At 42.7% G+C, this 14,546-nt stretch overlaps 1 protein-coding gene across 2 annotated transcripts in view; it reads right to left on the reverse strand.

The window, feature by feature from the left end:
- Positions 1-14,546, reverse strand: part of MED12L (mediator complex subunit 12L) — a 149,625-nt gene that overhangs the window by 120,926 nt on the left and 14,153 nt on the right. For both annotated transcript variants that reach the window (XM_075761763.1, XM_075761762.1), the window contains exons 5-10: positions 13,215-13,384; positions 12,475-12,585; positions 11,782-12,051; positions 9,485-9,635; positions 8,853-8,951; positions 8,530-8,666 (exon numbers count right to left, since the gene is read on the reverse strand). In XM_075761763.1, the coding sequence (XP_075617878.1) occupies positions 8,530-8,666; positions 8,853-8,951; positions 9,485-9,635; positions 11,782-12,051; positions 12,475-12,585; positions 13,215-13,384 (938 nt within the window). The remainder of the gene's footprint in view (positions 1-8,529; positions 8,667-8,852; positions 8,952-9,484; positions 9,636-11,781; positions 12,052-12,474; positions 12,586-13,214; positions 13,385-14,546) is intronic.

Consider the following 14,546-nt stretch of genomic DNA (forward strand, 5'->3'; position numbering starts at 1 on the left):
TAACTACAGATTAATTCTTGTCTGCTCTACCTGAACTTCAGAGGATTTCACAGAATGACTGATTTGCTTCAAGCAGCTTATTTTCAAGGGACAATCTGTTTGTGGGGTGGGGGTGGTATTAAACTTAACGAGAAAGAGACAGTTCTACAGCTCTGCAGAAAATGCAGACTGTTAATTCTGTTTCTAAATGAGTCATCTGCTAACACTGTGATATTTATTAGTGCAAAAATATAAAAATAACTCCCCATTCTACACCTATAAAAAGCAGAACTATGTTTTCAGAGATGTAGAATACAACACCACCACAAATCAAATACCTAGCAGTGACTGTGCACCTTAAAAATCACAGCGTTGATTCTGCCATTTCACACAGATGCAGAGTATAACCTCTTTTGAAAGGGAAAAAAGCCCACCATAAAAACTTGAAATATCAAAGTGTTTATCCATCTAAGAATTACAACCACACCACTTCTTAGTGCCTAAAACCAGTGAGTTTGGTTCTCAGGAAGTAACATGTGCAGCAACTAAAAAAAGTTATCTGAGTGCATGTAATTATTTAAATTCTCTGACACAGAGTTTTGTTGGGCAAATTGGCATCACCAGAGCCATCCCCACACATTGGGCTCTTGGGACATGGGGCCCTGCAGCAGCAGGTAAAGTTGAAGTATCTAACCATCAAATACTTTATTTTGCTTTTGGCTGAAAATAACAAATACATTTGAAAGCTGTATCAAGTATCTGCCATATAAATAATTACCCAAAACCCCTACAGTAAGTACATGGGCAGTGGAAGACTACGCTAAGCAACCCACAGCTCGTCTGTAGAGCCACAAACTGGAAAATGAGCTAGTCCAACGCTGGAAACTCCATTGCTGAGCGCTCGCTGCTCTGCTGAGCATGGATCAGGCTGTGCTGCTCCTGGGTGCTGGGACGGCCGCAGCCCGTGACGTGGATAACACGCACGGGAGAGCTGTGGCCCCCGGCCCCGCTGCACAGCCGCAGCAGCCTGCTGCACACTGCATGACTTCCTTCCTCCCAGAGCTTTCTCACGATAGCTGTATCTCATGGTTTCCTCCCTTCTGACACTGTGTTTACTTAAACATGCTAAGAATGCAATTCCTCTCAGACTAATCAGGTCTGGATTTGTCTAATTTGGGATCTCTGTACCTGCAGATAGTCTCGCCTAGGAAAGGGTAGGTTTCAGGGGGGCTCAAACTATTGCCTTGAAGAGCAGCATTAAGATCAATTTTGTACCCTTAGTATTTCAGGGGCAGGAAACAAAAAGATCAGTTCACACATTACTTAATGACTCTGTTCTGTAGGGAAGATAAAAACAGTAGGAGCTGGAGCAGAGAGCAGAGGTGGGCAGGCACGAACCGCAACTCCCTGGGGCCAGGGGAAGCCCTCCCATGGACGAGACCCTTCCTTGAGACTCCCAAACCTTCTACAAGTCCTAGGAAAGGAAAACACTTCAAGGTGGCATCAAATGGGACAGATTGTCTACACCAGGTGGCACACACCTTTGAAGCAAGATTTTCAAGGTAGAGAGCTCACAACATTTGTTATTTAGCTGTGACTCAAAATAGCTGTAGCCTTCTGAAAGCCACTGGTCAGGCTCCTTCAAAGAAAACCAAAGGCCCTCGTTTGTAACCGGTGCAGAAGGTGGTGAAGAAAACAGTTGGTTTGTTCTTATAATAAAGTAAAATCACACCACAACTAGTAACACAGGAAAGTATCAGAAGGAAAGTATTAAACGCTACTGATTGGTTTGGAAGTAGGAAGCCAGAAGTACTATTAAACCTTTGTTTTCCATAACTCTGCGCCCTTTTCCCACTAGTCCTTGCTTTTATTATTTAATTAATGTGCTACTGAGGAACTAGTTTGACTCTGCGCTAGCCGAGGGCACCGCTGAGGCATCTGGACGCAGAAGTCATCTTTTCGTGGCAGAGGCAGGAAGAGCAGGGCGTAACGCCCAGGAGATCAAATCGCTAAGCAGAAGGAAACCCCAGCCTCCTCTCACCTCACCAAAACCTCTCCAGAAAGCAGGTAGGTGTGTGACTCGGTGCCGGCGGGGAATGCCCGTGCTGTTTGTCACCACTGCTGCCCGGGCCAGCAGGCACACCAGGGACCTGCGCCCAGCCCAGCCAAGCATCCTCTGCGCGCCTCAGAGCTCTTACGGGAACTCGGTGCCTCTCGCACCACCACACCATGCCTGCTGGCCTCGACACGTCCCAAGGGAGAGGTAAAAACAGCACCTGAAAGCCTTTGCTCCTACCGAGACACACTTGCTGCTTCGGGGGCTAACGGGGCAAAAAGGCTTGTAGCGGGATGCTCTTATGCCAGTCACAGATGCCTGCAGAAGATATAAGTGAGATACTTGGTGTATACATATATGGCATACGTACATACACACACGGCTATTCCTTTTCCTTTCAAAACAGGAAGATATTGAAAGTGTATTCAATCAAATCATTCAAAAAATCTGAGCAGGTGCTTATTGCAAGTCAAGTCTCTGTCACAGGAAGCCAGTCTGTCCTTAAATCATGAAGAAGGATTAACAAAAAACCAACAAAAAATCTGATTGCTTCTTACTAAGGTAGAGTTCAGTCTCAAAATACAAGCTGCTTTATTTCTAACATGTAGAACTTCTCATCTAAGAACATTCCCTTTAAATACTAAGCTTTTTTTTTTTTTTTTAATACAGCAATGTTTATTAGTACAACTCACGTTTCTAAAGGAACAGTGAGGAAAGATGACAAGAGCCAGGAACAAGAGCACTACTGGATTTTTGTAGGAAAAAAAAATGGGCCTGTGCCATCCACAATTGCCTGGCTCAGAACGCCCAGTCCACACAAGTTAGCTCCCTCACAGACACAGTCAGGCAGCTCATTCCGCTGGCGAACACATCTGCATACGTGTAACAAGGGGCTCTCAAGGTGTACAGCTCACTATGGAAAAACTGTCCTCAAAAGCTTGGGGTTCTTAAATCAACTAAATGCACTGACACTAGCAGTGCACACTAAAATACAGAGTATGAAGAGATGCCTCTGACTGCAGCCCAAGAGGAACAAAGTCATTACAGGACAGCAGGCAAGCTCTACACGCACACCGCAGCACTAACAGCTCAAAGACAAACCCTTTTATTGGAGTACATTTTGCATATTTGCTTGAAATTATGAGACCACGTTCAACAAAATATTAACCACTGCTTTGAAGTTGTCTAATATGGAAAGAAAAAACAAGTTGTGTGCTCTTTTTAAGGACCCCATCAGTTATTTAAGTGACAGAATAAATTTTTCCCTTCCAGAGAGACCTTGTACTGTAACTCCCTCAGACAACTAGGTGAGCAGGAACCCAATGTTACTGAAATAAGAGAGTGAAAATGCCCAGACAAACAGGCCACAGATAACTAAGCAATTTGAGCAACTGACCTAATGCTAACTGCATTATTAACTGTATCACAAGAACGCTCAGAACACACTCTATTTACCCAGCACTTGTGGAAATAGGCTCTGATTCTGCAGATATGTCAATCCATTTGACTTTGCTCATCTTGCCTCTCCTACCCGTCACACATCCCAACATACTCAGATTCTGGTCCCTTAGGCAGTAACAGACTGTTAAATCGTAGCTTACTAACTGAAAAGGCATCCTTAGGCCTCCTTCCCACAGACACAGTGGTTGGGGTTTCTGTTTGTTCATTTCCAGCAAAGACAAATAGTAACTCTCTGCATTTTTAACAGCCCTCTTCGTGAGAACCAAGTTCAAAACTGGACTTTTTCACTCTAAAATGAGAAACATCTCTTGGCATAAGAGCTCAGCTGAACTTCAAAGACAACATGAGAAACAAGACCTAAGTACAAGTTCAGAGACCTAAACTTTAAAAGCAATCTGAGAGCGCAAATACCCCTGAAGTTTCAGGATTCTACATGATGATTTCAAGAAATTCAGTACCAGTCCTTAAAAAAAAAAAAAAAAAAATATCAAGCGCTCTCTCCCTTCATCCATTTACTACTGCATACTAGCTAGAAAATGCTGGTATGAAGTTTCATTTACCAGGTATGCCTCCCACTGCTTAGGTGTATTTCAAGCTATACCTAACCAAATTGTATTTTTCTACACACAGACTGACAAGTTAAAAAGTCTCACCAACCATTCTAAACCAAAACAAATTAAGAGGAAAAAAAAATAAATCCCTTTCTCAATTCTCTTCCTTAGTTGTGCCTGTGAAAGACTGTGACAGATAATGAAATACAGGTAGAGCAGAAGTTAGGTGAGAGTTGGGTGGCTTTAAGCCACAGGAAGATGACAGGTGAACTCAAAAGATTTTTCACAGACATCACGGAAAAGTCACTATTGCATTCTCTAGCTCACTCTTCTGAGGACTCTGTTGTTGCACAAATTGACTCAAGGCTTCAGAGGGACTGATCTTTAAAAGGGCGTGGAGAGGAATCAAAGGTGTTCTAAATCTGGATGAGTGCAAAACAATTTTATTCTCATTTAAAACTATATGGTAGCAATACAAACTGGATTTATTTATTTAAAGATACCTCCACAATAACCATCACAGTGGTAATCATTCTGGAGCTGTGCACAAGAGATGTTTGAGTCAAGGAAATGCCAGATGGAAAACACCTGCAGCTACAAATAAGGCCAGTAGTTTTCTGTGCAATAGCATCTCAAATGAAAGTGAATTTACTGCTTTATGCCACATCATAGATTTCTAGATTTCAAATCCTCCTACTCAGCCAATCTGCTGAGAAAGTCTACACAAGTTAGTGAAGCAGAATTAGAAAGGTCCTTTTGTATTACTCACTGTGCACATGGGCATACTCACAAGGTAGCTTCGTTCTTACTGTATTAATTGTGGTATTACATTTTTATTGGCTGTCAGACCTTCACATCTAAAGAATTCAACAACTGTTATTATCATTTGGAACTTCACGGATTAAAAGCTGAGCATCTGACAGATGTAGTAAGTGCTACTTTTTGGGTTGCACACAGAGCCCGATGGAAGCCCCATGCCTGGGAGGAAGCCTACCACCCAGGAGCACCCAGGCTGTGATCCATGATTAAGGCTCAGATGAAGCTATTCCTATGGGATTACACAGGGACCATCACTCTTAAGACACAGGGACAGTTGGTGCGAAATTGCAATTCTTGTATTTAAAGACTGCTTAATAATGCAGCATTTAATAATGCGAGCAGTGCTCCTCCATGCTAAGTCTTCTCCACTTCTGTGGCCTCTCTCGAAGTCGAGGATGGAGGGTTTGTTGTGGGTCTGGTCAATCGCATTTCTTGCACAGCTTCAGTGTGCCATCTCCGTCATGTGCAACATGATGCTCCAAATCTGAGCTCTGTTCAATGCTGCCATCCATCTGCCCTATTTGTCCTACTCAAACTCAACATATGGCCACAGCTCAGCCCCTCACCCCACATTTTTCTCCATTTTGCTCTCTGACATTCTGTCACCAATGTCACCAGATCCCAGCCTTCAGCATCATTCCTCTATATGTCCCTGTGGGATGAAAAGAAACTCTTCCGCTTGGCCTTCCAGCTAACCTCTCTACACCCACCTACCCTCCCTCATTCCAGCCCCTTCCCCTAAGTCTTACTTTTGCTCTGATGCTTGGAAGTCATGAGTTATATATTAAAACAATTCTGAAGAAATCAATAGCATGTATAAAAGCAGCATACTGAGCACATTTGTTTTCAGTCTTTCTCAGAGCCTAAGTACTTTGCATCAGGAGACACCTTCCTTCCATTCCAGTACATGCCTCGGAGCATCGCTCTCATGCACACTTGCACTGGCATCATCTGCAGTCTTCACAGCAATGTTCTGCAATCCAGCAGGAAAAACAGACAGGAAGAAGGTTCCAAACGTGTTCCACTTGGGCTCACATCAAAAACAGGGTACTAGACAGCTGTCCTTCAAAGTACATTCTGCTTTAAATAACAATGTCAGTAAGCAAACATCCGAGTGGTGGACATCTTATTTATAAAGAGTCATGAGTTGCCAGCTGAAAACAGAGCGTACATGACCTCATAACTTATGGCCTTTTCTGCCAAGAAAAAACAGCCTAAGTAAACTTAAGGGGGATGGAAACAGTGACAAAAAAAGACAAACAGCATTGCACGTGGCAGCATCCTTGTGAGCTTAACCTTGCAGCGCCGCAGCCGATGCGCAGTCGGTGCAGGGAGGCGCCGACATCCAGCGGCTGTCTAGCAGCTCCGCAGCCCTGCTCCGGCACCACGGGCGCTCACACATCCGCCTGCCCAGGAAATAAGTAGCTGAACACTGCACTGCTAACTTGAATGTAACTTTGGAAGTTCAAACGTCTAAATGCACAAGCACCACCAATCGGGCATTCAGCATCTCAAGGCAACCTCTTGTCTAGCTGCCAAAAGTTAAGCTCACACCAAGCAACAACTAACAGTCTGGAAAACTCAGAGGTGGTTAAGAAGCTGCAGATAATATAAAAGTTTAATTTCATATCAGCTCCAGACTCAGTAAGGCAAAACCGAAACTTTCAAAGTTAAGTTTTCTTCTCTCAGAAAGAGGTCAGCATCTTCTTTGCTTCTGCCCTCCCTACAGTCTCCTGTGACTACTGTGCAAACACATCGTCACTTAGGGATGATAATGCTTTATTCCTACTCAGCATGCTTCATCTTGGAGTAAAATGTTACGCCACTAGAAGATAGAGAGCCCTGCAAATTAACTAGATGGGCCTTCATAGAAATGTCTGGTACCCAGAACTGGGGAGCACATCTTTAAGAGAGCTGTGTAGGGAACAAAACAGGCATGTTTTCAAGGCAACCCGACCTCAAGTCATTATGTACCATAAACCAAAGGCAATAACAGCAGACAACCTACAATAAGAACAGAATAATTACCTTACTTTCAGAAGCCTCCCTACTGACACTGCCTTTTGGAACACAAAGAAACTGTTAGTACAATTGTAGTTGGAAGTCAGAAAAACCTTCTGGAATGCAGACAGGGAGAAGGAAAAAAAAGATACAAATACAACTGCAGAAGGGCAACAGCAGAAAACCACATCATCTGACCCCAAAAGCAGATGAAACAAAAAGCCAGGACTCAAACAGTAGAGCATATCACACCCCTACCCATTTTAAAAATACAAAAACACCTGTGCTGAACTCCTGACTTCATCCACGCATTAGGGTTTAAGAAACATTCAACAACTTCATGTGCCTGCTACAACAGCTCTCCGTCCTCTGTCTCTCTCTCATTACCATAGCAGTGTATTTGAAATACAAGACAGCTCTGGCAAGCATTTGCTCCTACCTACCGGTTCTGAGCTTCACATACAGAGTTTGTTGGCAAGGTGTATCTCTCCGGAAATACTTCCGGATGGAGAGGGAGTATTTATCAGGGAATGTAGTGACAGGACAAGGGGGAATGGGTTTAAACTAAAGAGGGGAGATTGAGATGAGATCTGAGGCAGAAATCCTGCCCTGTGAGGGTGCTGAGGCCCTGGCACAGGGTGCCCGGAGAAGCTGTGGCTGCCCCTGGCTCCCTGGCAGTGTTCAAGGCCAGGTTGGATGGGGCTTTGGGCAACCTGGGCTAGTGGAGGGTGTCCCCTGCCCATGGCAGGGGTGGCACTGGATGGGCTGGGAGATCCCTGCCCACCCAAACCAGGCTGGGCTTCTGTGATTCTATGTTATCCCCCCAACACCATAATTCTGCTTGTTCACTGCAAAGTCATTAAAATGCTGATTGACAATCACTATGCAGTATTTCTGTGCAACAGAGGGTCTTAAATTATGACCGTCAATCACTGAGAACCTATAGTCATGAACAAGTGTATTCAAAAAACAAGCCATTTTGCTTAAAAGTTTTTTAAAACATTAACATGAGCAGCTATGACAGATTCACTAATATTTTCCACTTTAAAATTTTACTTCAACACTGTATGATTAAAGCTGGCTATTTCTTTTCCCCAAATACTTTCCAAGGACACTCAAAAGTTTGACATTTTATGTAGACCCAGTGACATTATCATCTGCACTGCACAAAAAAAAAAAAAACCACCCACAAACAAACAAAAAAACCCCCAAAAAAACCAACAGTAAAAAGTTAAAGATTTCTGATAAAGTTTTTGATGATCTCTGAAAATGGTTCTAGGAACACTGGTAAAAATACCAAAAAACATAAGTAGTTCTAGAATATTTTACTACGCTTAATAACCTATTGATTTTAATACTTTCTACAGTAGATGTAAAGTTGTTATCAAACAATAATCCAGAATTTTACTTGGCAGCACCCAAAAAACAAACCACAAAACCTTGACAGATCATTTCTCCTAAATGAGGTTTACAGTACGTGGAACTGAAGAATTCAGTTATAACAGCAAAGAGTTGTTTTCTCTTAATAAACCAAGTAGTAAAGAAAAAAAGCACCAAAAAAAACACAAAGCTTTTGTATCAAATATATATACACACAATTATCATCATTAAAAATAAAATCTGTTTTCTACAGATGAAGTGAGAGGAGAGTGTAGCCATTACCTCTTGGTTATCTTTATTCTGATTTGCCCAGAAAATCTTATGATAAAGTGTCTCCATTGAATTGCTGGAATCTGATCTGTCAAAACAATGTCGATCCAACACTTCTAAGGTGTGCAAAACTCGGCTGATGGTCACCCCTAGAGATGGGAGTTAGAGGAGAAAAAAAAAAAGGGAAAAAAAGGTTTCCACAGGTAGACACTGCATTACATCCATCTGTCAAATCTATTACTAGAATTAATCATGGTGCAACAGGAGTATACTCAAAGAACAACAGATGTAAACCCTAAAGCTCCCAACATTCATCTCATTTTGAGTTGTCTTACCTGCAGTTGATTCTTGGCACTTGTCAAAAGACCACCGCACCTCCACAGCACGACCTCTTTGCTTTATCTGCTGTTCTACTTCATAAATCTTTGCCCGAAACCTGTAAAAAGATAGTTGCTAATTAGCTAGTGGTGGGAAGTCTCAATTTTCATTTCAAGTTTGTGACAGCTTTCTCAGCAGGAGCAAGGTACCCTGTGGTGTTCTGCAACACTCCCTATGTTTGGGAACAACAAACTGAAGTACGATCTGTTTGAATGTTTTTGTCTGTTACAAATCATCTTGCACAGTAAAACATCTTTTGCTTACATTCAATCCAGCAAAAGTTAACTTTCAGCATGTATGAACATTCGCATCTCACAATACAGTGCGCCAAGCTTCCTACTTGCCATTTTACATCTTAAAGTAATTTCAGTTTAATAACAGAAAACATCTGAACTTAAATAAAAATTCCTGATGTTTCACAAAATCAGTACCTGAATGAAGTACAAAATAAGACCATCAAAATTAGCACAATGCTAGTCTTGAAACTAGACCTACAGAACTATCTAAACTTGGCTGTAGTCCTAATGATCACAACTCATTACTTGGGATATAAAACAGATCTTAGTAACCTGACAATGAAAAGAGCTTACCTGCTGATTAAATGCTGAGTTGCCACCTGGCATAGGTAAACTAGATGGAGCAACTTGAAGTAAATCCAGAGGTGAGCCTGGATTGACGTTCTTATTTTCATTTGTGGAATAATTCCACACCAAGGCACTTGGGCAACAAAGAGTTACAGTCTGCAAGCAATAGTACAAAACAGAAGTAATTTCTTTTTCTAAACACCTGTGATAGACAATACAAACAATAAGAGAGTCCATGAAACTAGAATCACTTTTGGTCTAACTACTACAGTGAAAGAAACAAAGACAGGCCTATGCACAATTATTTTAAAACACCCATTTGAGGACATTCAACTACTATATTGTTTTCCTCCTTCATTATTAGAAAAATTATTTAAATATATGTGTTCGATTCCCATTTGTATTGCTTTCATAACACCAAAGAACATCACCAAAGGTTAATGTCAGTCAGATCCTTTCTGTGAAATGTGAATGGGCTTTAGAAAAAAGAACTCACAGTGTTCAGCTTACAGAAAGAAGCTACATGTGAAAAAATAAAATTTAAGAAGAGAGTCATTGAAATGCACCATAAACTTAAGATTTACTTCAAAAGCAAGATTTTGCATTGACAGCCTTCAAAACAGTCACGTTACAACGGCTTGTCAGCAGGTTCCTATTAGCCAGTAGCATTTGGTATCATACAGAGCAAAAGCAGAATGCTTTGGTGGTTTGGGGTCAGACCTTAAATATCATCTAAAATGATGGAAGTTGATTAATCTTATAGATGTTTATTTTTGAGACTGCTGGATTACTTCTTGGGAAGTTCCCCCAGTCCAGATCTGGATTACAAAGCAGCACCTTAGCAAAAACATTGCCCAGAGAAATGCTCCTCTGAGAAGACAGAGCTTGTCTGAATCCAGGCTGTCCTCCAGATCCACTCGGTAGCACAAGAAAGAGAGTAGAAAAAAAGAGCAGAGAAAATACACACACAAACCCAAAACAGTACAGGAAGTGTAGAAAGATTACCAGCTGTGTTGCTAGTAGAGAAAGGCTGTAAAGCTGCCAGAGTACACAAGCATACCCCAGCAGCCCAGGATGGAGACAAACGCTGATGTTCCCATGACAGATCTATGTTCAAGAGGAAAAAAGTCACAGCATGCTGAGAGCCAGACGGGATCTAACTCCCTGACTCACGCACCCTCAGCAGACAGAGGGATGCAGATACCCTCAGCAGAGGAAGGGATGCAGATACCCTCCCACTTTCTTTCCTCAGATAGCACCGACTGAGCCTTCCCTGCATACAGCAAAGCAGAAGCCCTTGGAGAGGGAGCTGCGTACCACAAGAAAATGCTCTTTTACTGTAGGGGTGGTCCTGCGCTGGAGCAGAGAGGTGGTAGAGGTGTTAAAAATGCAGCAGGATGTGTGTGGTCCTGGGCAATCTGCTCTAGCTGACCCTGCCTGAGTGGGGGCGGTGGATGACATCATCTGAAGAGTTCCCTGCCAACCTCAGCCGTTCTGTGATTTTGCGACCCGACGAGCATCAGTATACTCCTGGTGCCACCACCAGGACATCTCTGTGCAACCCCCAGAGACAGACAACTGAACAGACAACAGCAGAAGGGTTTGAGGAAGTCTCACCAGGTCAGCACTCAGGAAGGCAAACAACTGCAGCTCAGCATACAAGTCCTTTTTTAGAAAATAATTACTCTCTTGACAATTCCGCTATTGCCGAGCAACAAGCGCAAGCGAACAGTCTCTTCTGTTCCACTGTTTTAAAAACTGTGGCAGTTGATAAGACAATATAAACTGCTCATGATTCTGACAAAACCAAAATGAAGCAGCCTGCAGTGGCTCTGAGTATCAGTGACAAGCTGGAAGAAGCAAGGAAATCCTCACAGCTTAGAGCTCGCAGGAGTCAGCACGGCACTGTCTTCTGTCCAGCCACGCTCAGCAGACAGACGGGGTCTGGCACAACCGCGCAGGTTCCCTGGTGATGAGAAGGTGATGAGATGCGCAGAGCATTACTGCGACCAGGAACACTCCATCACAGAGGGAAGGCTTGGCTGCCCCAGCAGCAGAGTCGCTCCTTCCCGCAGCAGAGGTGCGGACAGACACATGGACAGCACAAGCTTCTCCAGGCAGTTCCACCATCGTGCCTCAGTCGGTGTGGAGAATCCACCCACTCAGTCCTCACGCTTTAACGGACGCAGGTACATTTCAAACCACAACTAGCACACCTCGGCACACCCAAAAAACCCTCTGTTTTCCAATAAACTGAATGGCTACGGCCTTGAAAACAAAGAGCAACAGAAGACTGGCCTACCTGCAGCATGCAACTAAGTCCATACACCAGTGGACGGTGTTGAGGGCAGGAGAGGAAATCCGAGCAGGCCAGCTGTACCGGGCTCACCACGGGACCAGGGGCAGTCGGACTTGGGGCTGCCAGAGGAGGGTTACTCGGTCCGATAATCATATGAGGAGAGTGTGCAGCTACAAGGTTAGGACCATCACTTAGCAATAAAGATAGGCGTCTGGCACAAAAATAAGCAAGGCGTCGGGAGAGGTAAGCTGACTGAACAAACTCTTCCGAATACTGAAATTTAAGAAAATGCATAGTTTATTACACAGTCTACTCCATGTATTTGCTTTCTTTAACAATCTAACGTTGGACATGCCTAAACTAGAAGGGATCACCTCCTATATTTAAGAGTCCATAAGTTAAAAAAAGAAAAAAAGAGCAGCTCAAACACAAATCTGTACTTCTGTCTCTTAAAAATTTCATCTGCCCTCCAGGACCAGTTACAGTAACAGAATCCTTCCACCAATTCAAGTTAAGGAGTATAAAGCATAAACATTTTAAAGGTGTTTATAAATTCCAAACATGCACTGTGCAATATATTTCCCTAAATGTCCTAAGTAAAAATGTTTATATAGATTTTACCACCACAAATATTAAAATCATTTACCATGTAAATACCACGCTTATATTGATGTTGGCTTTAAAACATGCGTGTACCTGCAACATTAGCGGCAACAACAGTTTAAGAAGATCATCATCAGTGGGTCTGATTTTTTCCAAGACGTCCAGTATCCATGTCAAATACTCGTGTCTCTCAAGCATTCCTTCCTTAAAGGATTTAAAGTAACACATTAACTGGGAGCACTGAACAAGAAGGTGCGTAATTACAATTTTTAGTTCATTTCTGGTTTAGCTCTCATCACCCACGTCAACACAGAGCTACCAAGACCCCCAACCACCACTGCACACGCAGGGACCAGCCACCATCACGACAGCCCTATGGGCAGGGAAGCAACTGCGTACAGCACCAGTCATCTCTGCAGCTGGGATTCGCAGGCTGCCCAATTCACTGCCGACAGACTCGCTCCCTCCCGGCAGCCCTTCTGCTGTTTCTGTCCTTGGGCAGAAATAACCAGACAGTTACTCTGTGCTAGAACCGCATGGAACTGAACAGCCAGGCCACCACTCCAACATCCCAGTGGCCTCAGCCTGACCCACAATCATTAAAACACCCTTAAAAGATGGGATAATGTAGAAGAGATGGAATAATTGAGTACATTGCTGCAATCGTGATCAAACACACTAAGCAAGTCAAAGCTTTTTCAGCAAGCAGATCTTTATAATGAATTAGCATTTACAATTTATGCAAGTCTTATGACAAAAGCTACCAGTAAGTTCCAAAACTCTCCAGGAATGGTAACCTCAGAAAAAAATCCATTCACTTCTTAAGGTATTACCTGAAACATATAAAATGACAATTTTTCATTATATTCCCACTGCTTCAGGGCTTGTTCCATCTCTTGAGGCATCACTACAGAGCTGTTGCCTTGACTGGAAGTCCCATGATAAAACTCCGCAACCTTTGCCAGCTGCTCTCGAAGGTATCTGGTTATAATTTGAGTCCATTCTACAAAACAAGTTTACAATTAGAACACTTCAAGTGATAAAAGGTTTCTTTCACAGTGAGAATTGAAACAAACTTATACTGCCTTTGTCATCAAAAATATTCCTCCAAAATATTAACACACAGTTGCACAATGCAGCACCTATTGTGAATTAATGGGCTTCTTACGTGCCCCTCCTGCGCGATGGTCTCAAAGCACACATACTGTCAAGTGTGCAAGTAGCTGCTTGCTCAGCATGATGTAAAAAGCACTGACACAAGGTATGCCTTTAGGGAATCACCTGTCTCTTTCATCAGATTTCAGCATTCAGCCACAAAACAGCCTTGAAATAGATAAAATAAATATATTTCATTACTTCCTTCCATCTGGACCTTTACTCTCCTCTTCCATTCCCCTCCAAACATAGCCAACATAAAACTCAATGGCACTTTGCACAAGCAACAGGATATAAAATTGTTCTTTCTATAATCACTCTGAAACAAACAGCTCCTCCAGATTTTTACTCTGATGAGAATGCAAAAAGCTCCAGAGCAGTTTCTTAGGTCAGAGTGACCAGCACAGCGCAGAGGTCTGCCAGTAAGACTGATTATCTTTCCTTCGCCCTGGATGCATCAGCAGGTGCTGTTCAGCAAATACACAAACCTACTAAAAATTATCAGGATTTCTCTCTGCTTCAGCAGTGATTCCACATTTAGTATAACTTGGAGAAATTAGTGAACAAAAGTAACTTGCTTGGTCACATACATAAAGCTTTGGGAAAAAAGGAATTGTAAGGAAGGTGTTCTTTTAACAGGGACTGGAACAATCCAGGATATTTGTTAATATCTCGGAGACAAACACGTGACAGAGCTAAAATATGCTGCATGCTGATTAAATACAGAAAAGCACACTCTTTTCTGAATACATAATGCAGTTGCTTTGACAACCTATGCCTGTTTACTGCCAGAATTACAGGAACTACCACTCTCACACACAACTATTTTTGCTGTTTACTACCCACCTCAGACTTTAGCTAGCCCGTTCATTCCTTCTTCCCTTTGCATTTGTAATTGGCAGTTCTGTCAACATATACAGACTACACGTTAAATGCTTTTCTATCCAAATCCACTGGAATTTCTGTACAAAGCTAGTGGGTTGTAGTGTTTTCATAGAGCCGTTTGAGTA

Source organism: Balearica regulorum, chromosome 9, assembly GCF_011004875.1.
Source record: "Balearica regulorum gibbericeps isolate bBalReg1 chromosome 9, bBalReg1.pri, whole genome shotgun sequence".
Classification (NCBI taxonomy): Eukaryota; Metazoa; Chordata; class Aves; order Gruiformes; family Gruidae; genus Balearica; species Balearica regulorum.